The sequence below is a fragment of the Musa acuminata genome, chromosome BXJ3-8 (assembly GCF_036884655.1).
Source record: "Musa acuminata AAA Group cultivar baxijiao chromosome BXJ3-8, Cavendish_Baxijiao_AAA, whole genome shotgun sequence".
Classification (NCBI taxonomy): domain Eukaryota; kingdom Viridiplantae; phylum Streptophyta; class Magnoliopsida; order Zingiberales; family Musaceae; genus Musa; species Musa acuminata.
Genome location: NC_088356.1, coordinates 9,413,087 through 9,439,886, shown reverse-complemented (window position 1 = coordinate 9,439,886; position 26,800 = coordinate 9,413,087). Strand labels below are relative to the sequence as shown.

The following is a 26,800-nucleotide window of genomic DNA, read 5'->3' as shown; positions in this document are numbered from 1 at the left end:
TTATCACCTCCTCCTCATATCGTCAACCATTATCTTTTTTCATTATTACTACCTATGATTTGTTATACTCTCACGTCATATATATTTTCACTCCTTGTTTTATCCTCTTCACTTTCACGTTACCCTTGTCACTTAACTCAACTCGTTATCGGAAGGAAAGATATCAACAAAAAAACTCATATGAAGAAAAAGAAAGGATATAACTCATTTTTCTATAGAACAATATCAAATCCAATGACATGTAGAGAGCAATATAAAGATCAAGAGGATTGAAGGCAACAACCAAAAAGAGTGTGAGTCGATGACACAACGATAGAGCAAGAGCAGGTGATAAGAAGTATTTAGGTCATAAAAAAATCTAATTAAAAAATTTAAAAACCAAAGTATCTTTCGAAAAAAAATCTAATAGAGGTTTTTCAAAAAAATCATCATAGCAATATTACCTACTAATAATTTTAATATTTACCCACTAAATTTATCTAAAATATATTATTATAAAATTTAAAAAAACTTAAAATAATCCAAACAATATTGCATGTACTAATAATTTTAATATTTACCCCCTAAATTTACCTATAATATAAGTTATACAATTTAAAAACACTTGTACATGTTCTCAAAGTCAACTCCTGTTAGGTACAAAGGTCACTGTTTGTGATCTGAGTCGGAGCACAGGAGGAAGGCATCATGCCCGTTGGTGGGACATCGAGTGAAACCCACACGACCAGTCATGTGGAGCTCATCGTCTTCCTCCCATGCGTCGTACTACTCCCCACTTCAACACTGACGCTTTTCTTCTTCTTCTTCTTCTTTTCTTAACGCTTTCATGAGCATCAGTCGAGAAAAACTACCTCTTCGTGACGTCCAAGCAACGTCGCGAACCTTCACTCGTGCTTGCCCCTCTGTCGCACAAGGTGTTCGACGCAAGTGTTCAAACTTCGCAAGGTTGATCTCACTCTGAAGCAGGCTAAGAATCAGAGACTTTGGTGGCAAGTGAAAGGAACACTTGCTTCCCATGTCAAACACGAGCCATGTGGGCTTAGGGAAGGCAGCGCGAGTCATGTCACAGCATCCCTATGGGAAATCGCGTTCAACAGCTCATTGCTTATTCAACTTCGTCCTACGGTAACGACGACGAAGTGCACATCGCTGTCAGAGTCCACCAACAGCACCAGTTGAACAAGTGCATCTGTGCGCAGTGAAACCATCCATCTGTTGGCCACTTACTGCCTCGCACCATCGCCGTGACGGACAGGCAAAAGACGTTTGAGATGGTGGTGGGCTTATTCACTATCATTATCTTTCTACATGGGGATTACTTCGTCTTAGTGTATGTCGTCTTGCTTTAGATTTGGTTCATCGACGTTGTATCATCGTATCGGGTGGAGATGTTCATGAACCGATCACCAGACGGAGCTTTGAACGCTCGCGGCGCATGAAAGTTTGACCAAGCAGGAAAGAAATAATATGAGTGATCAATAACAAGAAAAGGCGACGCCATGCGGGAATAGAGCGGTGGGTCGCGTTAGGGGAACAGAAAACGACACGCCGTTCGCGGATGTTTGGATGTTACCGTGTTCTTCGCACTCTCCATCGACATCGATAACTCTAAACTATTCTCTTATTTTGACAATTAGAAGGCGATGAGCCTGGGACCACTCCATTGTTCTTCACACGCTTCTCTCTCTCTCTCTCTGTGCAGTGGTGAAGTACAAGAAAGAAAGAAAAGGACAGACAACTCGAGATCGTGTGTCTACCGTTCTTTTCGACGGATAAGGAAATTACAGAAAAAACTAGTTTTTGAGCAATTTAAAGAGGAAAAGATTGAATTTTGGATCACAGGTCGTCGGAGACCCGTCCGTGATTTGAACAGGGAAAAAAGGGTTTTTTTTACCTTAAACTTACATCAATTGACAGACCAAGATGTCACTTCCAATCGAAGGGAAAAACACGCAAAGATACAGGTTTTTATATTTGTTTCAGCGAAAAAGATGCTTTTTTTTTTGGATTCGAAAAAGTCTCACTCGAGCGGTTCGATCACATGGGGTGACGAGCAGACGGGGACGACGCCTCTGATTCGTTTTTCTTTTATTTCTTGGTTGCTTCCTTCTTTCGTGTTATCTTTCTTCTCCTACGCTGCTGCTGCTATTAATAATGACGGGAGTAACGGTGGTTCGGGGGGTTGCAGGTTCTTTCGGGGAAGAGCAATAGCTGCGAACGCGTTACGCATAAAAAGAAAGTAAAAGAGCTGCCTTTTTTTCTCCTCTCTGCGGCTCTTCTGGTCTTTGTTTGCCAAACCATTTCTTTGTCTCTGCTCGATACACCTCTTTTTCCAGTCTTTTTTTCTTTAGTTTGGTTCCACAACACCTCTCTTTTGTAATCTTCTCCGAGGTGAAGAAAACCACCTTTTTCTCTTCTCGTCTCCTCTTCTGCTTCTTTTCTTCCTCTTTTCTCCGAGTACTCTTACAAAGAAGAATAACTTCTCTTTGGTTCTCCGGGCCTCGTTCTCTTCTTACCATGTCCGGTGAGATTTGGCACTCGAAGAAGGAGAAAGATGGTTGATTTTTCAGGAACTTCCAGTATAACTCATCAATCTTCGCATGAGAAGCAGGCAGTCGGTCCAAGTTATTCGGAGAATGAAATGCCATTAATCTCCAAGGTGAGTCTCCTGATGCCCTGTTCTTATCATTTTCTTGATATATCTGCTTGCCATAAGCCCGCAGTAAGATTGAACTGTTCAAACATTCATTCTCTTGAACATTCATGGACTTCAACAACAGCCGTGTCTTCTCTATGTGGATTTTTAGTTCGGAACAGTGCGAGCCAAAAGCATAATACTCTGTTGCTTTAATGTGTTCTTATTACCATATTGAATTCGGTTCATGTGGCCAAGACATTCACGAAGCTTATGGTGTAGGATTCAATCAACTCAAGAAGATTTAAAACTATTCAGTAACACTTCCATTGGATTCTCATTTTCTATTTCCTAAATTTTTTTTCTTCTCAAATTAGATTTTTGCCTTAATTGGTTATTTTATTTCTTTGCTTGTGTTATTTAATAGCAAATATTAATTAGCAACTGAAATCTATTGGCAGATTTATGTGGACAAGCTAGAAATAAAAACCAAATAAAATAAATAAATAATTATTATTTTTTAAATTCCTCTCCAATTTAGTGGTGGGCAGACACCTCTCACCTCTCCTCCATTAACGATGGACAAAGAGGGTCTACAAGCGAGAGAGGATCCAGAGGAAGGAAGACTGTCATCTTGGAGAGAGGTAGGTACTTAAATGGGATAGCCACATATCATAAGCTGAAGAATTAGCAAATCCATGTTTTCTATTCAATCCTTCAAATTTGTTGAGCATATGCTTCATTTTTATTTTTACTAGCAGAGGAAGCCAAGTTATTCTTAGTGGCTAATGATTGTATGCATGTAGCTTGAAGGAGAAGATGGAAGATGTATTCCCAGTTGGCCAAGAATCATTAGAGGATAAACACAAGAAGAATAATGCTGGGGTTGAGAACGACAACCACTACTCCCTGTCGGAATGCAAATTGGACTGTGAGCATGTCACCAGCAAGCTACCGTTGATTTTGGATATCAAGCAACCCAAAAGATGTCGAAGATGCTGCCAGTTGCATAAATCTTGTTCTTGCACCAATCAATTCGTCCTGTCGGACTTCGGTTTGGAGACTCTCCGTATTTTTTGCCGGAAGAGTTCCTCGTTGACTCTCCCGGGCCTCGAGTCAAACTCTAAACAGCAAAGGAAATCACGAAGCACACACAGCGTGACTGATCTCGTGGCTGAATGTTCTCCTGTAGCTCGATCAGGAAATATAGTTGTGAGTCCTTGGAACAGACGGGTATTTGATTCGATAGAAGCAACTTTGAGATCGAGAGGCCTCATGAAAAGCCCAGTAATTCTTGGAACAGCTTCACCAGATGATGACATGAAACGGGTTAGGACAAAATCAATCAGCTTAAGCGATGCGAAATCCCCCGAGTCGATATCCTTTCATTCTGGGCTTCAGAATTCAACATCGGGCAGTCCCAGAATAGTGGCCACACCTTGCAGAAGGCAAAGTTCCGAGTTAAGCATCTCCCAGGAGATGCCTTCTTCTTGCTCAGATACATCGTACCGGACCGATTCATCTGCAGGCTTCAATTCTGCACTGCTTCACTGTGTTTGGGAGGATGGAAATCCTTACTTTGTGTTCTCTGTGGGCGAGGATCAAGCTGATGTATACATGGCCAGTCCTCATAAGACCAAGTCTTCAGCTGACGAGGCCCTGGATTACATCTATCTGTTCCATGCATGCAAGAACAACAGAAAAAAATCAGAGTTCCATCTTCATAATGGCTCAATATTTGTTGCTAAGATGAAGGTGCGAAGTTCTCTAGTTCTCAATTCCAGCAGAACTAAATTTGTAGAGTCTGAGTTTGTTCTGTCTGCTGCTAAAGAGGACTCATTCAATGAAATGCAAAGATCCTCTCCTTGTTTCACCAAAAGCAAGGGGATGACCGGAAGGTTGTCTGAGATATTTAGGCGAAGTCATCGGTACAAATCCAACTCCATCAAAAGAGTTGGTGGTGGATCAAGCTGTCAGGTTGAGGACCTGCCACAAACGTATGCGAGCGAGTTAGGAATCATCGATGAAACAGGCTGCCCAAAGCTCCCATCTGATGATATTCCACACAACCTCGAGTTGGCAGCAATAGTCGTGCAAGATTTTGGGTACCAAAGCAAACATTTAGCAAGCTTTGATGGTTGGGGCCTCAAGTTTCTTGAGAAAGCTGGAACTGATTCTTCTCAAGGTCCTCCATCTTCTTCTGCTAGATACAAGGAAAACTACACGGAACACATGAACTCAGACAGGAATGTGAGTGTTCTACTCCCAGCCGGATTTCATGGTGGTCCAATGGCCAGAGCTGGTGGCCCTTCCAGTCTCACCGAGAGATGGAGGACCAATGGACATTGCGACTGTGGTGGATGGGATGTTGGGTGTCCTCTGACAATACTTAGCAACAACAACTCCATCTATTCAGAAGGACTAGCAGAAACAGAAGATGATTGTAAGCCTCTCCGCCTTTTCATAGAGGTGAGTTAGTAGTATGCATTCCAGAACTGCCTGCCTTATATTTGTTCACGTAGTTGCATTGGTAGAGAACTTGTCAGAACTATAGTACGTAAATAGCATCGTAGACCATCTCATGCATGTCTCCCCAAGCCTTTTTTTTCATGCTTTTGGACCTGATTGTGTCAAGGTGACTTATCTCTACGAATTTCAAAACCATCCTTCCCTTGTGTCGTCATGTCATCATTTTCCTGCTCAATTCTCCCCTAGTTGTGATCTGATCATGATACTTGTCTGATGCTTCTTTCAAGTTCAGGGAATTTGTAATTGTCTGGAGAAATGCACTCTTGATCTGACTGTTTGTGTTTTAGTTGACTTGGCCTCTAATGTATTGCATGTATTAAGGCCATGATTTGCTTGCCTCATATCTGAATTCTGCTTTCCCCTCAACCTTGCCCAGTAATTTTGATGTTTCTGAAGTAGCATAAGGCAAAGGTAAATTGTTAGTGACGGGAGATAAAATGCACTTTGTAGAGCTGCAGTCAGAAAACAACAAAAAGAAAAAGGAAAAAGAAACTGAGAGATGCTTTGCTATCTACCACAGTACACACTGCAAAGATACTAATATGGCATAAATTGCTGTTTCCCAGGGTGCAAAGCAAGATGGACTCACTTTCAGTTTCAGAATGTTCAGCGTGAGCAGAGACGTCTACATCGTCTACTTCCAGCCAACTCTTTCAGCTCTGCAGTCATTCTCCATAGGAGTAGCAATGATCCATTCAGAGTCCTCAGATCTGTGTCCACAATGGTGACAAGTATCATACTACGTTAACCCCCTTTTTCTTTTGTGATGTTTCCATATACAAGTGATAATACAGATGTGTAGCATTCTTTATCCCCTTGCAATTTTCTAGACTGATGTTTCCATCTACAAGTGATAAATACAGTTCTTGCAATCGGACTATCCAAACTTGGTCATCATCATCTTTACTCCCACTATTTGTAGCAGATGAATCGCACATCAAACAGATAGAACCACAAGATGATAGCACTTCAACGAGTCCTGCTTATCTTTCTTGTTGCATCATACTTTGGACTGTGACTCTGCACCGACTTCATAGCTTCGTACATCTTTCTTGTGTAAAGGTTAGGAACATGGATGCAATATTAACATGGCTTCCAGCTTCCGAGCGTCACAGATTACACTAATAAACACAATCCAGAGGACTCAGAATATTAACATCGAGAAAAGTCTCGGACGTTCTCAGAGGGTGAACAGAGACTCCCAACATTGCAGCATTTAAAATTACAAACACTTGCTCACAACCAGCGTCCAGAAGTTGTAGGAACATTATTACTAAGAAATTATTAACACACTGCTGCTACAGAAGATGAGCCTAATATGTCTTCTCGTATGCCTCTCGCTGGCTGGCGCAGTACTCGAACAAGCTTCCATCGAAACATCGCCTGATGGCTTCTCTTGGCAGGAAACCCTCCTCGTCTCTGGCAAGCAGGTAGAGGATTAACCATTCCAACTTCGCTGTGATCCTGCACTAAAACACATGATACAACATGAGACATGATGATGTGAGTCCTCCAGCTGGAGGTTCGTATCTAAATCACAAGAGAACAGAGTCTTTTTGGAAGATGATTAGAAGATGCCTCACCCCCCAAAGATGTCATAGGTAACTCGTTGGCCTTCTGTCATTCGCCACATTTCAGCAAAAGTAAGCCGGTTGGGATCTGTCCGGGCATATTTACTGAATATATTCTCAAAATTCACGGGGACAAATCTGAAACCAACGACGTACATTAGCAGTACATAAATATACATATACGGACTTTGTATAAGAAATTGGAATACCTTCCTTCGGCATCAAAAGTTCCCGAATCACTGCCATGCTTGCATCTATGGATGTTGTGGATGTATATCGGAAAGAAGGGAGACGGAATCCAACCCTGCCAACGGTTGACTTTTATTGTGCATGCAAACCAAATGACATTAAATAGTAGACTAATATTATCCGATGAATCTGTCTCATTAGCTTACCGGAAGAGATGGATAGCTCAGGGCTCCATTGATTAGAATTGCCATGATCAATGACAGTATAGGGTTGAAACCGATCGCTCGAGATCCTGTTTTCTTGATGTCAGTCGAGTGAAAAAAAGAACAGTCTACCAATTTCTTTCTATTAATCCGGCAGATTCAATCTACCACTGACCCGCCATGAAAGACTAGCTAGCATGCTCTTATACGTATCATACCTGCGTAGGTTTCCCAAGGGTACACGATCCCGTTATCATCCAAGTCGAAGAAGGCAACGTGCTGCTGAAGAACACTCAGATGATGATGCTTGTGCTCTTTTGTACCTTCAGGATGATACACGTCCGGAGCAGCTAATCCTCTCGACAGATCTGTAGTTCAAGTTTCACCCAGGCTTCATTGAGAAGTTCTCAAGAACACGTATTCGAGAACATACGCTTACAGTAGAACACGAACACAATGTAGATACTAGATGTAACGTTAGAACTCCATGAACACAAGTTTGATGCTCTCATAGAAGTATACTTGCATGGCTTGGACAAACACTCATGTCAGTGCATCTTCCTTTACCTTTTGCGAGCAATTAGCGGACTTAGCTTGGAAGGACATCATGATTCAACCGAAGCTTCCATTACCCTCGGCATTAGGGGGCCACTTTAAACCATCGAAACTACTGTAGAAATGATGAGCTCACTCGGACGACAGACATAAAAGAGAAGCACTCACAAGGCTTAGGAAGGTGTTCCTCCAGGTCAGTCCGTATCCTCCTCTCCAGCGTCACCGGCGCCTGCGTCGCCATCGTCAACATCGCGTCCTTCGACTCCGTCATCCTCGCTCACCTCCTCCACCCCGATCTCACGCTCACACAAAACCGGGCACAATCCCCACAATGCAACGACTCCCGTTAACCGGGAAGTACGGGCTCCTGATATAGAGAGCAAAAGAGAAAGGGTTGAAGAGAGATCAGGCATATGCGCGGACACGAGGAGCGCCCGACGCCCTCAACGTGGGCGTGTGCATGGCAGCCGTTCCCGAAGGACGCGAAGCGGTGGCGCGCCATTCCTGACAACTGCACGAACTCCGTGCGCCACCTGTCCCCGCCGCCCCTGGCACGGCAAATTGATCGGTCACATATGACGTATCTGATCATGGTGCTGATTGCCACGTGTCGGTTAGGAAGGACTCGTGGCTGTGTGACAAACCCGTCTGCTGTCTCTCTGCTTCTTATTTTTCCAAGCGACTCTCCTATAGCACGTACCATGTTACAAACTCCCAGCTCCGGCGGCCGCCGCTTCCACCCTCCTCCCCTGGCTAGCTGCGTCCCGTGGTTACCGGCTGATAGAGAAAATAATGGGCCGCTGACGCGTCGTGACGACAGCCCCCGGCCAAAGCAATAACGCTGACTAGACCCGTCCGGACGACTCCCGCTGTTGAGAGGCGACCTCCGACCCCGCATGATTGACCACGACCAGGCCGGACAATGACCTGCCCCTCGCCCATACCCTGCCATGAACCGCTCCACCACGCGATCCCAGCAGCCGCGTCAGACGCCATCAGAGGTACCCCCTCACCCCAGCAGGCGGTCAAATCAGGTAATGCTAACCTCCTCTATAAATACCCCTAAGTCCTAAGCAAAAGGGGGGAGAAAAAGGGCTCTCAACGTACTCAATACTCGGAGGTTTCTCCTCCTCCTAAAACCCCCTCCGCACCTTTCGCTAACTTGATCGTCGTAGGGGTCGGGTCGAGCACCCCGACCCGGCCTTGGTGCAGGTGAGAAGCCTTCGGAGTTCATCGCCTACGGAGACTCAGCGGGTTCAAGGAGACTCCCCCTCCTTTGACCACCACCTTCCGGACCCGAACCGAGCCGCGACGACCTCAGGGCCACGGCTGAACAGTTACTGACCGTAACATTTTGGCGCTAGAAGGAGGGCCCGGAATGTCGACTGGTCAACAAACCCGCCTCGGCGATTCCCCAACTGCGAGAACGCACCCGGTCGGGACCCCGAGAGATCATCCCCCGCGGGAAGAGCCCCAAGAGGGGCGTCTCGCTTCGACTTCGGAGCAATACTGGCGCCTGTTCAATGACCCGGGCCTGTTGCCACCCGACGCCACCGTCGTCCCCCCATCAGTTTCCCCCGAGGCCTTCCACGACCTCGCCCACCAAGTAAGGGCACTGACGGGCATGGTGCAAGCCATCGTTCCGCTCATCCCCCAACCGACGCCCCCGCAAACGGACCAGCCCTTGCATCAACGGGAGCCTGCCTCTCGGGAGCACGCGCCACCCCCCAGGCCTCCTCCGTCGCCCCGAAACCAAGCGACCCGGCTCGGTGATCGGGTGACCGTGGGCACGTCGAGTCGCCCCGAGCCCGAATGGCCACCCGCGAACTCAACCCACACCTTGCAGGCGCAGCTGCATCTTTTTAATCAACGTTTGAACGAGGTACAACAAGAAGTTCGCAGGTCGAAGGGAGAGCCCGGAACGGAAGGGTACCAAGGATCCCCATTCGCGCCCGAAATACAAGATCAGGCCATCCCGCCGCACTTTCGGCTTCCATCCCTGGACGCCTACAACGGCGCCGCCGACCCCGCGGATCACGTAGCCGCGTTTCGCGCCCAAATGGCGCTGTACGGAACCTCTGACGCCCTGATGTGCAGGGCATTCCCGACAACTTTGAGGGGGCCGACCCGCGCATGGTACGGCAGCCTCAAGGCAGGGACCATCTCTTCTTTCGACCAGCTCGCCCGGGACTTTGAGCTCAACTTCCTCGCCTACGCCCGCCCGAAGCCATCCGCGGCGCTACTCCTCGGACTCAACCAAGGGGAAGATGAGTCCCTTTCCCACTTCTTGGACCGTTTCACGACGCAGATCCGAGGGCTCTCGGACGCTCATCCTTCCCTATTGATGCAGGCATTCATGATAGGCTTACGACCCTCCAGGTTCTTCTGGTCCCTGGTAGAGCGACCCCACACAACGGTGCCAGAGATGCTCCAGCGGGCGAGCCAATTCGTCGCGGCGGAGACATGGATGGCCGGGAGACCCAGGGGACACAGGGGAACCAAATCGGAGCCGCCTCGACAGCAACAGCCACCAACATCTCGGCGCAGGTCGGACAGATCTGACCCAACGGCTCCGAGGCCCCCCCTGCCGGCTTTGAATTCATCTCAAACAGACATATTCCTTCATATAAGGGGAAAAGGTTTGCTCAAAGAACCCTACCCGATGAGTGACCCCCGGGCGCTGGCAGATCAATCGAAATACTGCCGCTTTCACCGGCAACGTGGGCACGACACTGAACAATGCCGGGAGTTGAAAAGGCAGATCGAGGAACTCATCCGCAGGGGGCACCTCGATCAGTATCTCCACCCGAACAAAGAATCTTCTCCCCGCCCGGAAGGACCCGTCGAGCGACGAATCGACGTGATATTAGGCGGCCCCGCATCCGGTGGAGACTCCATGGCCCGCAAGAAGGCATACGCCCGAGCCACCTCAGCTGAGGCTCCCAGACACGCGCCCGGACCTAGTGTCACCTTCCCGGCCAGGGCGTATGAACAGGTCGAACACAATGATGCACTCGTGATTTCAGCCAGGATCACAAACGCGCAGGTACAAAGGATCATGGTCGACACCGGAAGCTCGGCCGACATACTGTACCTCGACGCCTACCGGAAGCTCGGCCTACCCAGGGATAGCATGAAGCCGGTGTCCTCGGCGCTCACCAGCTTCACCGGCAATTCAGTCTCGCCGCTGGGGGCGGTCACTTTGCCCCTGACCCTGGGAGTTCCGCCGAAGTTGAAGACAACGATGACCACCTTCTTGGTCATCGACCTCCCCGCCGCTTACAACGCCATCCTCGGCCGACCGACACTCAACAAGGTCAGAGCTGTCGTCTCGACCTACTATCAAACCGTGAAGTTCCCAACCTCAGCAGGGACCGGCGAAACTACGGGAAGCCCTCGAGAATCCCGGCGCTGTTACTTGACCGCCGTCTCGCTACCGAAGAAGCCCAGGGACGAACCACCGTTGACGGACCCCCGAGAAATACAGAGGTCGGCCCCCCATGTCGAGCCGAAAGGAACCACGGTCGCCGTGTCGCTGCAAGAAGGACGCCCGGAACGGACGATTAAGGTCGGGTCAGAGCTGCCCGAGCGCGAACGAGAACAACTCATCGGCCTCCTACAAGAAAACGCTGATGTCTTCGCTTGGTCACCCTCTGACATGACAGGCGTCGACCCGGAAGTCGCCCTACATCGCCTCAGTATTTCCTCCGACGCTCATCCGGTAAAACAAAAGCTGAGGCGGCAAGCCCCAGAACGGCAGACAGTCATACGGGAGGAAGTAACTCGCCTCTTGAAGGCAGGCTTCATAAAAGAAGCTGGATACCCACAATGGCTGTCCAATGTAGTTCTTGTCAAAAAAGCTAATGGAAGCTGGAGGATGTGCGTTGACTACACAAGCCTTAACAAGGCATGTCCGAAGGACTGCTATCCCCTACCAAGGGTCGACCAGCTGGTTGACGCTACGGCAGGATACGCCCGCCTGTCATTTATGGACGCCTTCTCGGGCTATAACCAGATCAGGATGGCACCTGAGGATCAGGAACACACGGCCTTCATCACCGATCACGGGGTCTACTTTTACAAGGTCATGCCCTTCGGACTGAAAAATGCCGGCGCGACGTACCAAAGGGCAGCAAACAAGATATTCGCCCGCCAGATAGGTCGAAACATGGAGGTGTACGTCGACGACATGATCGTGAAGAGCCAAGAAGCCGGGACTCACTTGGCTGACTTAGCCGAAGCTTTCGCTACACTCCGCCGGGTCGGCATGCGGCTCAACCCCGCGAAATGCGCCTTTGGCGTCACATCAGGAAAGTTCCTCGGATTCATCGTGCACGAAAGGGGGATCGACGCCGACCCGGAGAAGCTCCAGGCAATTATCAACATGCAATCGCCCCGGACTACCAAGGACTTGCAGCGCCTTAATGGGAAACTCGTTGCCATGTCCCGATTCCTCGCTCGGTCAGGAGATCGCTGTTTCCCCTTCTTCAAGGCACTGCAAAACCCGAAGGGCTTCCAATGGACAACAGAATGCGAGGAAGCCCTCCAGCAAGTAAAACGACACCTGGCCAACCTCCCGCGGCTCACCTCGGTCACTCCCGGCGAAAAGCTGAGCATCTACCTGGCCGCTTCCCCACACGCAGTAAGCTCCGTCCTGGTCAAAGAAAGCTCCAACGGCCAACTCCCGGTCTACTACACAAGCCATGTCCTCAGCGGCCCGGAGGAACGATACCCTCCGATCGAGAAGCTGGCGCTCGCCCTTGTGCTGTCCGCCCGAAAACTGCGCCCCTATTTCCAGGCTCACCCCATGGAGGTAGTTACGGACCAAACACTTCGGCTGGTCCTGTCTAAATTTGATGTGGCAGGACGGCTTCTCAAATGGGCAGTAGAGCTCGGCGAACATGACGTTCAGTACGTACCCCGGACGGCCATCAAAGCCCAGTCCATCGCCGACTTTATCGCGGAGTTAACCCAAGATGAGAGCGGGAGCCTCGGACGACCTCCCGAGGCCTGGGTCCTGCACGTCGACGGATCGGCCAACTCAAAGGGTGCAGGCGCAGGGTTGGTGCTCCGGGCCCTCGACGGGCGGTCATACGAGCGTTCCCTCCGCTTCGGGTTCCGCGCCACTAACAACGAAGCGGAATACGAAGCGCTCCTGGCGGGACTCAGGTTGGCCCTCGAGATGCAGGTGGACTCCCTCCGGGTCCACACAGATTCCCAGCTGGTGGCCGAACAACTTAGTGGAGGATATGAGGCTCGCGACCCGACCATGGCAAGATACCTTGCACAGGTGAGGAACTTAACCACGAAGTTCCATCATTTTTCATTATCTAATGTCCCAAGGGCGGAGAACGAGCGCGCTGACGCGCTGGCTAAGCTGGCCTCGAAACCTGCCACTGAAGTCGGGCCGGAGGTCGAGGAGCTACCCGCCCGCGCCTTTGAAATCGCGACCGTGGCTACCGGCAGCACGTCCTCCTGGGTACAAGAACTGCTGCGCTACAAACGGGACGGAATTCTCCCGCCCGACAAAGCAACAGCCCGGCGCCTGCTTCGCACGCACGCGTGGTATATCGAGGCGGGCGGGCGGCTCTACAAGCGATCTTTCTCGTACCCCCTCCTGCGATGCTTGGAGTCCGACGAGGCGCAAACCGTCCTGGCAGAGATACATGAGGGTGCCTTCGGAGAACACATCGGTGGGCAGATCTTAGCGCATAAAATACTCCGCCAAGGCTACTACTGGCCGACCATGCGCCGGGGTGCAAGAACACACGTGCAGCGGTGTATCTCATGCCAAGAGCACGCCCGCACACCTCGGCTCCCGGCAGTCCCTCTAGCCCCTATCGACTGCGCTTGGCCGTTTGCGCAATGGGGGTTAGACATCCTCGGGCCCTTTCCCTTAGCCGCAGGACAGCGGAGATTCCTCCTCGTCGGCGTGGATTACTTCACGAAGTGGGTCGAGGCCGAACCACTGGCAAAAACCACGGCGCAGCAAGTAGAGAAGTTCGTCTGGAAAAACTTGATCACCCGTTTCGGCCTGCCCAAAACCATCATTACGGATAATGGGCCCCAGTTCTCCAGTGAGAGATTTCGGGAGTTCTGCGCAAGACAGGGAGTCCAACTGAAGTACAGTTCGGTCGCTCACCCCCAAACGAACGGGCTAACGAAAGTGACCAACCGGTCCATCCTGGACGGGCTCAAAAGAAGAGTATCCGCGGCTCGGACGACCTGGACGGACGAGCTCCCGAGTGTACTATGGGCGCTGCGCACCACGCCAAAAACAGCAACGGGAGAATCTCCATACAGCCTTGCATTCGGAACCGAGGCGGTACTTCCCCCCGAGATAGCCATTGCCACCCTCCGGACGAAAGGCTACGACGAGGAAACCTCGGATGAAGGACTCCGAGCCGCCCTCGACTTACTGGAAGAGCGACGTGCCGACGCACATGTAAGAGCCCTCTCCTACAAGAGGGCGGTCGCAAGGGTCTACAACCGAAAGGTAAGACCCCGACCTATCAGATTGGGCGACCTGGTCCTGCGGCGGGCTGAGGTCAGTGACCCGACCCGACAAAGAGGCAAGCTAGCCCCCAGTTGGGAAGGCCCCTATCGGGTGACTGAAGTCATCGGAACCGGCGCATTCCGGCTCGCCACAACGGAAGGTCAGTCCCTGCCAAGGACTTGGAATGCACAAAAATCTCAAAAAGTTCTTTCCATAGGACTCGGCCGGTCATGGAACTCTGAGAAAGAAGATAGATCACATTCATTCGAAAGCAAAGGGGGTGTTACAAAAAAAATAATAATAATAATAATAATAATAAAATACAAAGGATGTCAATCCTCGAGGACGTCTGGGCTGTCATCAAAAGGAACATCGGCTGGCATATCGACGCCCAGGTCTTCGGGGAAGGAGCCGAAGGGATCCTCCACAACCTCCGAGTCGGGGTTGCGTGCCTTGAAGCGGGCAAGGGCAACCCGATATCCGTACTCGTACGAGACCCGCCCGGTCCGGACAAGGCCTAGCTGGAAGCCCGGGGAAGCCTTGTAGTCCTCGACCAGCTTCTTGTCCTTTGCCGGCCGTTGACGGATCTCGGCCTCCAGGGCCTCGGTAGCCCCAGACGCCTCGGCCCGCGCCTCCTCCAGACGCCGAACCAGCTCAATGGAGTCGGACCTCGCCGAGCGGGACTCCACCATTGCCGCCCTCAGGTGAGCCTGCGACTCCGCGTTGCGTTCCTCGGACGCCTCCAGCTGCGTCTGCAACTCCGCGAGTCGCTCGGTGGACGACTGGAGCTCCGAAGTCAGCCGCGCCACCTCGACCTCCAAGCCCAAGGCACGCTGCTCAGCCGCGGCCACCGCCTCGGGGCCGGCCCCGGCCTGGGCCTCGTCCACTTGCCGCCGGAGCTCGACATTGCGGCAGCTCAGGGCGGCGATGACTTGCCCCGCGTCTCGAACGCGGTCCATCAAAGCCGCGGCATAGTGGTTGCCCTGAGGGAAGGACGAGGTCAAAGTTGGAATTAAGCCCTTCCAAAAACAACCAAACCCAGAGGCGAAAGGATGCTTACCCACAACAAGGACTTTGCTGCCTTGCTGAGCAAAGCGTCGGAGGGCAGGGAGTACAGGTCCCGGGCTATGTCAGGATGAAGCCCGCCACGGATGAACCTGCCCGCGATATCTCCGTCGGCCCACACCCGGGTGCCCCGGGTAAGGCCATCCCACTGGGCCACCAAAGGATCGGTGGCCACGCCGCGGGGAAGAGCACCCACCTCCCGCATCAGGTACGGCTCGTCCTCCCTTAGCGGAAGGCAGAGAAGCTCGCGGACGGAAGGTTGGCGAGCCGCCTCCGCCACCGCGCCCCCACTCGGACCGGCCTCGCCCTCTCCGAGGCTTCCAGCGGCACCCTTCATTGCCGGCGCCACCGCGGCTCCCGTTGCCGGAGCGGCAACCACCTCGAGACCCCCACTTGACGGCGCCCGCGCCCTCTTCCGAGACCGGCCCGCCTCGACGTCCACGGGAGCCTCCCTCGAGCCCACCTTGGCGACGGAGGGCGAACGGCCCAACGCAGCAGCAGTCTTCCCGCCACGCAAGGCCTCGAGACGCACCATGTTTGTCAAGAAGGATTAGAATGACTGTCAGTCAAGCGACAACACGCAAAGATAAGGAAAGGAAACCCCTAAGGGAACCGCTCCTCTGAGCGTACCTAGAGGTGCCGGGCTAAGTCCGGCCTCCACTAACCACCGCTCAGACATGCTCCGGATGGCTCGGGAGGATGGGAGGATTTCCCTGAGCCGATGGAGCCCTAGGCGCTCATCGTCATCCAAAACCGGGGTGGTGTTGTCTATCACACGCGCCACCCAACGGACGCCGAACCCCCAGTCTTCCGAGCGACTAACAAAAAAGAAGCGCTCCTTCCACCCCTTGTTATTGGAAGGGGCCCCGCTCACTTTGAAACCCGCTCGGGCGGACAGATAGTAACCCCCTGACCCCTTGGAAAGACGGAAGCAGGATAGGAAGAGGGCACGAGTCGGGGGTATGTCGGCGTAATGGCACTCGCCTAAAAACGCCGCCATATAGCGCCACGAGTTCGGCGCCATTTGAGAAGGGGAGATGCGCCACCAGGAAAGGCAGCAAACTATGACAGGGTGCAGAGGGAGGCGTAGCCCGGCTTCGAAAGCATCAAGGGTAAGGGCAAAGCCCCTAGGGATGGGGTCGTATGCACGTTGGCCAGGCTCAGGAGCTTGAAGGACAAACTCCTCCGGGACGCCATAGCGATCCCGGAGGAGACTCAGCACTGACTCGCTCACGGTGGAGTCATGATCGTGGGGCCACATCAAGGCCTCAAGCGCCTTGGTCGCCTTCCCTTCCGACGACGACGCAAGACCCGACGAAGCCGCCGCCTCGCCGGCCTTTGATGAAGAAGAAGGTGAGCAGGAAGAAGAGGACGCCATTCTTACTGACCTTCGGCAAGGAGGGGAAGGACGGTCAGCACGGACATGGCAAGGAGACACAAGGCAGTATGACGCGTTCAGAGGAAAAGATGTTCCCCCTACAGCTTGCCTCACGCTACTTATAAGCCGGCTGCATCTCTCCGAAGGCGGCGACTCATCATCTCCCGAAGTCCGCTGCAAGGGGGAATAAGGCGCCTCCTCGCAATAAATACGGCCTGACATGGCAGAGGGCTGCGGCGCAGCGCGGGCATCAAGGCATTCATCATACCAAGCCTCGGGGACGATAATCGAGACGAACTTAAATGCATTAATCGCGCTTAGCCCTAATCATATCAGGCTCGAAACCCGGCGGGCGCCGAAAGGGAACGGGCCCCTTGACCTCCCCCAGAGAAAAGCCGGCGCAGCCCGCCTGAGTCTACCTCCTCGGTCGCTTAATGCCCGAGGCCACCCCCTCGGTCGCGTAATGCCCGAGGCCTCCTCGGTCGCTTAATGCCCGAGGCCACCCCCTCGGTCGCGTAATGCCCGAGGCCTCCTCGGTCGCTTAATGCCCGAGGCCACCCCCTTGGTCGCTTAATGCCCGAGGCCCCCTCGGTCGCGTAATGCCCGAGGCCCCCTCGGTCGCGTAATGCCCGAGACCTCCTCGGTCGCGTAATGCCCGAGGCCACCCCCTCGGTCGCGTAATGCCCGAGGCCCCCTCGGTCGCGTAATGCTCGAGGCCTCCTCGGTCGCTTAATGCCCGAGGCCACCCCCTCGGTCGCTTAATGCCCGAGGCCCCCTCGGTCGCTTAATGCCCGAGGCCCCCTCGGTCGCGTAATGCCCGAGGCCTCCTCGGTCGCGTAATGCCCGAGGCCACCTCCTCGGTCGCGTAATGCCCGAGGCCTCCTCGGTCGCTTAATGCCCGAGGCCACCCCCTCGGTCGCTTAATGCCCGAGGCCACCCCCTCGGTCGCTTAATGCCCGAGGCCCCGCCCGAGGCCACCCCCTCGGTCGCTTAATGCCCGAGGCCCCCTCGGTCGCGTAATGCCCGAGACCCCCTCGGTCGCGTAATGCCCGAGGCCTCCTCGGTCGCTTAATGCCCGAGGCCACCCCCTCGGTCGCTTAATGCCCGAGGCCACCTCCTCGGTCGCGTAATGCCCGAGGCCTCCTCGGTCGTGTAATGCCCGAGGCCACCCCCTCGGTCGCGTAATGCCCGAGGCCTCCTCGGTCGCTTAATGCCCGAGGCCACCTCCTCGGTCGCGTAATGCCCAAGGCGCCCCAGCGCGGTCAGCCCGCTCCTCCGCCGCACAACCCCCTCAAGGTGAAACGAACTGGGCCGCTTGCCGCCCGTGACCGCCTCGACACCAAGGGACGCAGCCACGCCTCGAGCTCCCTTCCCCGCCGACGCATGGCTCCTTTTCGGGGGGGGAATATGATAGGGAAAATAATGGGCCGCTGACGCGCCGTGACGACAGCCCCCGGCCAAAGCAATAACGCTGACTAGACCCGCCCGGACGACTCCCGCTGTTGAGAGGCGACCTCCGACCCCGCATGGTTGACCACGACCAAGCCGGACAATGACCTGCCCCTCGCCCATACCCTGCCACGAACCGCTCCACCACGCGATCCCAGCAGCCGCGTCAGACGCCATCAGAGGTACCCCCTCACCCCAGCAGGCGGTCAAATCAGGTAATGCTAACCTCCTCTATAAATACCCCTAAGTCCTAAGCAAAAGGGGGGGAGAAAAAGGGCTCTCAACGTACTCAATACTCGGAGGTTTCTCCTCCTCCTAAAACCCCCTCCGCATCTTTCGCTAACTTGATCGTCGGAGGGGTCGGGTCGAGCACCCCGACCCGGCCTTGGTGCAGGTGAGAAGCCTTCGGAGTTCATCGCCTACGGAGACTCAGCGGGCTCAAGGAGACTCCCCCTCCTTTGACCACCACCTTCCGGACCCGAACCGAGCCGTGACGACCTCAGGGCCACGGCTGAACAGTTACTGACCGTAACACCGGCGAGGGACAATGTCATCGGCTTCAGCACGCATTACGGAAGGATTCTCGGCCGTCACTTGTCTTGCCTCCGGTCGATATCGAGGAACGTCGAAGTGTTGGCGCGTCTGGCGCGAGATGCTGGGGAGCCCAGTCTACTTTGTTGGGTGGAGTCGAAGGAGGCCAAGCGAATCCTCACCGGGCGACGTCCGCCGCCGGAGCTCCCCTGTCCATTCGCCAACCATGCAGAAATAAAACTTCACCTTCCCAAAGACTGGGAGTCGACAGTTTCCTGTCTCGTTAATATGCTCCGGAGATTGATGATAATCACAGAAAATATATTCGTGCCTCGCTTGATCGCTTTCTGCAACCAGTAATTTCTGCAAACACTTGTTATGGATTTCAACTGCAGTCTGGAACGTATGTTTGCTCATGACGAGAGATAGTGAGAGGATCCTCGTTGGATGTCCGGGGGAAACCCGTGACGGACACAAGAATCTCGTGCGACGAGAGCGCAGGCAGAGGCGGTGGGTGGCGCTGCCGGAAATGGACGGGCCCCTTGGATGACCGAGGGCGAGAAAGCCATTCCAATCAACGTGGCCTTCCCAACGAAGCCAACCTAACAAATCGGCGGAGACGAGAATCGCGTGCGACGCGATCGAAAAGGAAGAGACTGTTATCACAAAAACTCATGAGTTAATTATCCTATTAATTTATTGAAAATAAAAAAAAATCATTAAACTGATACCATAATTTACGCTGCTGACTCAAATAAAATAAAACAAAACATTATAACTATTAGTATATGCAAAATACAACAAATAAAATAAAGGAAAGAAAAATAAATAGTCGACTTCACCATTATATCAGCCTCTCGAGTGATGGTTGGATAAATGAATTCTGGGCCCGTGGGGTCCGCCCGGTGCGACTAAGCTCCCTCTCCGGTTCAGAATTGCGGGTAAACATCACAGGGTATAGAAGTATTATTCTATTAACTAAATCGTTTGAATCAGAATTTGTTTCTTCTTTTATAACCTCGCGGCTGCTGCGCCACTCCGTCTCTCTCGCCACCGGAATTCTCTGTCGCTCCCCCTTCTCCGGTGAAATCCTTCGCCTTTACGTTTACGGTGATAACGATCCCCCCCTCCCTTGGTCGGGTGAGGAGTTTAGATTTCGTTAGGACCCATCAGATCTGGGCAACTGATGCTCTTTTTGTTTAGTCCCATTTGGTTTATTCGTTCGTGACTGGAAAACTCATTTCAAGTTAGTTTTTTATGGAAACTCTAGAAAACATAGCTTTAGAGATTTTTCTCCTTATCCTTTACGTGCACAAGATTGGAATTTAAGAGTAATTGTTTGGTTTTGTTTAGGTAGCATGTAAAGTTCCCTTTTTGATTTCGAGTTTTCCCATTTTGCCCTCTAATCGGTAGCGCCAAAAACCTTCTTATACGTTTTAGTGAAGTAAAAGCCTCATCTTGATTTCTTTTAAGAATGGAAAGGAATATTGATGTGTATTGGAATTAGATTTCTTGTTATTGACGCTTTCACTTCATCTGGATTGAGGAGACTCTCTTCGCTTTGCGTGCAGCGAGGTTGTATTCGATATGTAAATTCGTTGATTCCTGTTCGTTAATGAAATATAGTGATATTTATATACCCCTTTTGAAGCATGTTGGCTGTGGTGTAAACCATCTTCCATTGGACGAATCTTCGTTTATTGCTAGTAATGTTTTTTGGGTGCAGTGTTGGTTGGTTTATGATTTTGCTATTATGAACTGGTGCAGCATCTTGAGATATGCTGCACTTGTGCATGTTCACAGTTAAACAGACTTTTAGTATAGCTCCTCTGCAAAAGAAAATTTTTAGTATGTCATGTTTTGTGGGGATTTGCTTGCATTATCTATCCATTCTTTTACATTCATTGTGTTAGGATTGCTTCTACTATGTCTTGTCAACAGCAGTGCTATGCCTAATGTAATGCATGCTTTTGTTATAGTCATTCCTGTTGTTGGATAATTTTCCTATGCTTTTCTTGGAGTCAGAATTGTTAGTTGATTCTGAGATGATAATCTTATAAACTTATCACCACACGTACTATATGTTTAGTGGCCTACACCATATACATTCGTCTAATTCTGTTACTTCTTGTTAGGGAAGTATTTCATGTTTCCATGAAGATTCCGAAATGAAGGATAAAGGTTTGCAAGCTATCATTGAAGATATAAGAATTATTTCAGAATGCTGTTCTTATATAAGATAGCAATTTGTCTGCAGACAATTTGTGGATGGAAAGAAACGGTAGTTATGGACTATATCTTCATCATTACCTCTTCTACCAACCACCTCAGTAGAGAACTTCCCTGAGCCTCACAACCGGTCTCAGTTGAGGCCGTTAAAAAACAATCTGCTGTCTCCTCAACATAGATCATTTGTTTCTGATAGTGGGATCATTGGAGCTTTGCATTCATCCTCTTGCAGGCTTTCTTCAGAATATCATGGATCTTCTTTGTCACTTCAAATGAGGCATCCTCCAGTTGCTACACAATCACCAAAAGTTGGTCTCTATGCATTCATCTAAATTTTTATATACAGGAACATTTCAACCTATGATGACTAATGTTTTCGAGAGAGACTACCAAAATAAATTTGTCTCCAGATACACTTCATGATACTCTTGATTATCCAGACAATAATTTTTCTTTGAGCAATCAAATATTAGGAAATTCCACCATGGTCTCTAATGATCCTAGTAAGCAAAAGGAGTCGTGGACAGATATAATAGATGAAGATTGCAAGGAAACTGCTGTTGAATCTCAGCCAAAGGTATGCGATTTTCTTTTTGTTGGAACCTTCATCAAATTGCAAAAATTTTCAATACTATAATTTCCTTTTTCTTGTGTTTATTAATCTCCATTCATATCCAAAGCTGTACAAATTGGATGAATCTTGCTATTTGATAATGGATATTTCTTGGTCATTGTCTACAATTCTTTTGTTTAAAAAAGATGATAGCATTTTGAGCTGCAATATGAAGGATAGTCAAGTCCTAATTTATTGTGCCACTCGACATTTATTAGGCAACCCAAATATGTTAAGTAAATGATTGATGTGGACAACCAACTAGCCTTTGGTGGGTGTCGTAGGGATGATGAAAAATATGTTTATAAAGTCATGTTAAACATAATTATGTTTCATGTCCTTTCTGCTTCTGATTTGATATTTTTAGTTGTTGTATAGGTTGTAGACCCAACATCATCCCAATCGTCGTCTAGTTTATCAGTGCACCAGCCACCAATCCATCATTCTGTATCCAATTCAGGAGAGGTTTGTGCTGTCACTAGTGCAGCCAAGCCACGCATGCGCTGGAATCCTGAGCTCCATGAATGCTTTGTAAATGCTGTCAATCAACTTGGTGGTAGTGAAAGTGTGTCATTCTTTTCATTCTTCTTTTGTCCAAAGCATGTTAGATATTGATTGACTGGTAATTGCTTTTTAACTTCAGAAGCCACTCCGAAAGGTGTACTAAAGCTCATGAAAGTTGAAGGCTTGGCAATATACCATGTGAAGAGCCACCTGCAGGTTTGTGGTTTTCGTTGTTATATACCTTCAGTTTGTGTGCCATTTCTTTCTTTACTTCTAAGATTTTTTCCCCTCCTATTTCAGAAATATAGAACAACTCGGTACAGGCCAGACTCATCAGAAGGTAAATCAGTATTGGATGTGGCATTCACAACATAAAAAACAAAATGTTATACTATTATACATGTTTCTTCTTTAATCATTTGATTTTTATCATTGATAAAGCAAATGAAAACTTGAGTGATCAGCATCTTCTTCATATACAACTACCTGTCAGCAGCATTGAACCTTTTTTAACTTTCGTTACCTTTGATGAGCTTTAGTAGCATCAGCTGTATGAATAACATAGAGAATGCAATGGTTGTTTTGATACAAACAGGGCCATCCAACAAGAAGACTACTTTGAAAGAAGAATTGCCTTCTCTAGACCTCAAGACGTGAGCATTATCTCTCTCGACCTCAAGACATGAGTACTATCTTAAGAGTTAAAGCAGTAGTGTTAATTCATTCTCTTTTGACAATAGTGGAACACTATGGTGTCAAGACACTGAACAACTCAAAGTCAGAACTTGGAAGTTACAGCTTTTTGTCTTCTGAGTTATGTTTAATAGGATGTACTCTGTTTGATTTGAATTTTTGATGTTACCTTTCATTTTGATGGCAGAAGTTTTGATCTCACTGAAGCTCTCCGGCTTCAGGTGGTTGTCCAAAAACAGCTTCATGAGCAACTTGAGGTACATTTTCATGGTTGACTTTTATTGCACCTTTTTCTAAGCTTGAGATAAACAGGTATACTTGAATCTAAAAGATTTTTCACTGCAAATTTGAGTTGAGTCGTGGATTCATTTTCTAGAACTCATCTCCTGTAAATCAATGTAGTTTGTGAATATCTTTCTATTGGAATTTATGATTTGTTATGGAGTTGCATTGTCAATGCAATTTTATGAAACAGTTGTATGGATTGTAAACATGAGGTTCATTTTATGAAACATAAGTAAGAGCTTTTCTGAGAAACTAAACGTAATCTTGCTCTTTCCACATTGTGTTTTCTTTCCTATCTCTGGATTAGCTGTATCCAACTACATGCAATCCATAGTATCAGCAGGACTGTGCCTTAGGGTTGATCACTTTCTCTTTTCATAAGCTATTTGTAGTTAAGGGTGGCATTTTCTGCCACTTGCCACTTTTGCATTTCCTGCAGCCATCTATCATCCATGTCATCTTGAGAGCAGGATTCTTCTCATTACTGAAGATGCAAAATCTGCAGAAAACTTGTGAAAGTTGTAAACACCATGTGAATCCTCTTAAAGTTGTTAAACTTTCACGAAGACTCTTGAACGTTCGTGAACATCCTGTTTACCATATCTGACTAATTCGTCTGTAATGGATATTGATAATCAGGCAAAAAACACTTGACCAACTGTAGATGGATACACATTTTATTTTGTATGATGAATGCAAACCAACTGTATATCGGGATGTTAATATAAATTATCCCATCTCCTCCATGTTAATAATGTGCTTAGCCTCTATATATAATAAGAAACAGAGATCTATCCTCAACATGTTACTGTAGAAAACATATAGGTAATTATGTTAAAACTCCCATTTATGTGATTTCATTTAAACTCTGGTAATTTGTGCCAAAGGACTGTCTTATCTTGGAGATATTTTCATCTTAAACAACTAACAGAGCCTTAAACCTCAACCCTTCGTAGTTGGCTGTGAGGATAGCTTTACACCATTTAGGTTTTTTTTTACACCATTTAGTTAGTTGTGCAACTAAAAGGTACAACTGTGTTTCCTAACATAACTTATATCCTTACATTCACAAAAGGCTCATTAGATCTTCATATGTATCCCAAGTTTTGGGGAATGCATCTACAGATCCCTGTGAAACACCACACTTCTCAGAACAAAATAAATTCTGGTGTGCACAGCAGTCACCTTTTCTGATGACAGTAAATCTCAACGATAGTATGTTTGGTTTGTTTTTCTCGGTTGTTAGACATGTGAGAACAGATTTTTTAGGTGAATTCTTACCAACAAAGATAATTTGCTATATGACTTTTACTGCAGATTCAGAGAAATCTGCAGCTGAGAATTGAAGAGCAAGGAAGATTTCTTCAGATGATTCTTGAGAAGCAATGCAAGTCGAACATTGACAAACTCCAGATTACTTCTACTGTGGAAGGACTATCAACCACAACCTCTGATATCATGCATTCGATTGACAACGATCAATACATAGCTGAAAGTAGCAACGGCAGTGCAGAAACAAAAAGAAGGCTCATGGCAAGTCGGTATCGGCATAAGATGCCTGAAGCTGAACCTTCAGCCGAGAAAGAAGCAGATGCTGTTGATGGCTCCCTTTCTTCAGCCTGCAAGCCTGCAAAAGGCCAGGTTGGGGAGACAAAAACACCACCATGAGTTCGTGACTAATTATTGTAAGATCTTTCATATGGCTTTGTTGAGTATCATTACTCATCAGATGATCATTAACCATTGTACTGTCCTGAATTATGTTAGTATTGTGTTTAGGATCAGATAACCTAAGTCTAGGGAAGTGAGTATCATCAATCGTCACTGTTCTTCATACTCATTGTACTGTCCTGGATCATGCAAGTATAGTATTCTGGAGCACAACTCGGTAGAAATCTTGGCAAGCAAAGTTGGAAAAAAAAATTAAAAAAATGTGCATCGGAAGAGAATCGAACCTAGGTCTAGATGGTGACTGGGTACTAGATTGACTCTTGTATTTCTCTCTGAATCGAACCCTATTTGTTGTTGTTGATTTTCTTGCCACAGGTTGCGCTCGTTGTCAGCAACCGGAGCGCCATTGTCTAACCTAGTGGTTGAAGGAGTCATAGCTATTTCCTTCTTGTTGGGCCTCGGTGGTTGCATTGTCACAGACGATCGTCGTACATCCGTAACATTTTCGTCAATGGATTGTTCGTCGCTTTTGTTTGTTTTTATTTATGTTTGTCAGTGTGTTTTGTCTTGTTTTTACGTGTTTTTATTTGAAAAATATAAGCAGGAACCGTTTGCAAGGCTGTAGAATGATCACTCATTATAATGAGCAAAATTGTTCCAAAATGGCTTAGCTTTCGCGTGCCATGACTTGGCTTTTGCGTGCCATGACCTGTTTTCTATAGGTTGCAATGTAGAGAAAAATTTCAGTCATCTTAGCATCATAGAATCTTCCAAGTGGCACTTGGCTAGATGAAACTTTAAGGTAGTGTTGGGAGTTGATTGGATTTGTAAGTTCGTATGTTAGGCCTATGGGAACTTACTAACACGCTCAACACCCAGTGAGCAGTCGTTTGTGGATTCATTTGTCTTCTAAAGTTTTTATTTTCTTTTTCCTCTCTTGCACACTATTTGCTGAATTGTTTGTAAAGTTGCCCTCTTCATCAAACGTTAGGATTTCTTTGTCGTTCGTTTTTTAACTAATCAATTTGCTTTTTTACAGGTCTTTCAGGATCTGAGTGAGGTTGCAACTACATTGACCCTTTGTGAACGGATAATGCAAGGGTGCTTCATGACTTAGGCAATTCCAATTAAGTCTGTAAAAGCATGGTAGCCTTTGCCAATAGGAAAGAATGTTGTTCTCACCATCCTAGTGAGTGTTGATGGTTGCAATTATTGTTGCTAGGGTAGGAGCTCAACCTTGCCAATCCGTTGAACTTTGGTAGTTATGGTCAATGTCATCAAGGCAGGATGTCGCTATAAGCGTTGCTAATGGGGTAGAAGGTCATTGTCACCTTCTTGCTAGGCAATGTTATACTCGAGTTACACTTGATCACAGTGTAACACTATCCAATGGCGATGGTACTAACTTATATCCAATGGTTTATTAACCATTGGCAGTAGTATCGCATAAAACTATAGTATCCTTTTTGACCAATTTAATTCCTACAATCATCTAAAAATAAAAAATGATACTAAAATATTAGAATTATATTAGGTTTGTTGAAAATTCCTTTAGTTATACTTACATTATACTCTAGTTACATTTTGAAAATTTTTAGAGTTACACTTGGTTTACACTTAAGTTACACTCAATTATAGATTCAAAACATAAATCTTTTATTTAGATAATTAATCACTCTAAAATTAAAATAAATTAGGAAAACTAGTATTAAACATACTAGATTCAATTAAAAATATCATATTTGGATAATTAGTTACTTTAAATTAAAAATAATAATTAAAAAAATTGATGCTAAACTTATTATAATCATATTAGGACTTGTGATATATATATATATATATATATATATATAGTTAGTCACTTTCTTTTCCTAAAAATAGATTATATTTTAAGGCTTCATATATTTTCAACTTATACATCCTATCAATAGAGTAGCTCTTGATTGATCCTTAGGTGTCACAAAATGGATTACAGAAGAATGGATCATCAAATGATCCAAATAAACGATCATTCATACCTAGGGTCATAGGATGGCCCACTCTATGATCTTTAAATATCTTATATAATCTTTTAATTTTATTTTATTCTTATACTTAACATATTCTTGATCCTTACTTACATATGTCCTATAAATAGTTTAACATATCAAATAAAAAGTATATTCTAAATATAAAGATAAAAATATTAAATTATTATACCTCGA

General features: G+C 48.1%; 3 protein-coding genes and 1 pseudogene across 6 annotated transcripts; 3 read left to right on the top strand and 1 right to left on the bottom strand.

Moving 5' to 3' along the window:
• Positions 1-1,956: 1,956 nt before the first annotated feature.
• Positions 1,957-5,975, top strand: LOC135644108 (uncharacterized). Of its 3 annotated transcripts, none has more exons than XM_065161558.1 (4): positions 1,957-2,659; positions 3,187-3,279; positions 3,442-5,104; positions 5,731-5,975. In XM_065161558.1, exons 3-4 carry the CDS (start codon positions 3,455-3,457, stop codon positions 5,890-5,892), a joined length of 1,812 nt encoding a protein of 603 aa, XP_065017630.1. In that variant the 5' UTR covers positions 1,957-2,659; positions 3,187-3,279; positions 3,442-3,454; the 3' UTR covers positions 5,893-5,975. The 3 variants fall into 3 exon arrangements, with proteins under 3 accessions (XP_065017630.1, XP_065017628.1, XP_065017629.1); XM_065161556.1 differs by having other exon boundaries at positions 3,177-3,279; XM_065161557.1 differs by lacking the exon at positions 3,187-3,279.
• Positions 5,976-6,209: 234 nt separating this feature from the next.
• On the bottom strand, positions 6,210-7,989 carry LOC135583273 (peroxygenase-like). Of its 2 annotated transcripts, none has more exons than XM_065161560.1 (6): positions 7,851-7,989; positions 7,346-7,495; positions 7,131-7,216; positions 6,945-7,039; positions 6,748-6,873; positions 6,210-6,628 (listed from the first exon to the last, which is right to left on the bottom strand). In XM_065161560.1, exons 1-6 carry the CDS (start codon positions 7,951-7,953, stop codon positions 6,478-6,480), a joined length of 711 nt encoding a protein of 236 aa, XP_065017632.1. In that variant the 5' UTR covers positions 7,954-7,989; the 3' UTR covers positions 6,210-6,477. The 2 variants fall into 2 exon arrangements, with proteins under 2 accessions (XP_065017632.1, XP_065017633.1); XM_065161561.1 differs by having other exon boundaries at positions 6,478-6,633.
• Positions 7,990-9,060: 1,071 nt separating this feature from the next.
• Positions 9,061-14,476, top strand: LOC135645751 (uncharacterized). Its single transcript, XM_065164419.1, has 2 exons — positions 9,061-14,178; positions 14,396-14,476. The coding sequence occupies exons 1-2, from the start codon at positions 9,061-9,063 to the stop codon at positions 14,474-14,476; spliced, it is 5,199 nt and encodes a 1,732-aa protein (XP_065020491.1).
• Positions 14,477-17,860: 3,384 nt separating this feature from the next.
• LOC135645750 (protein PHOSPHATE STARVATION RESPONSE 2-like) lies at positions 17,861-24,810 on the top strand (annotated as a pseudogene).
• Positions 24,811-26,800: the final 1,990 nt, after the last annotated feature.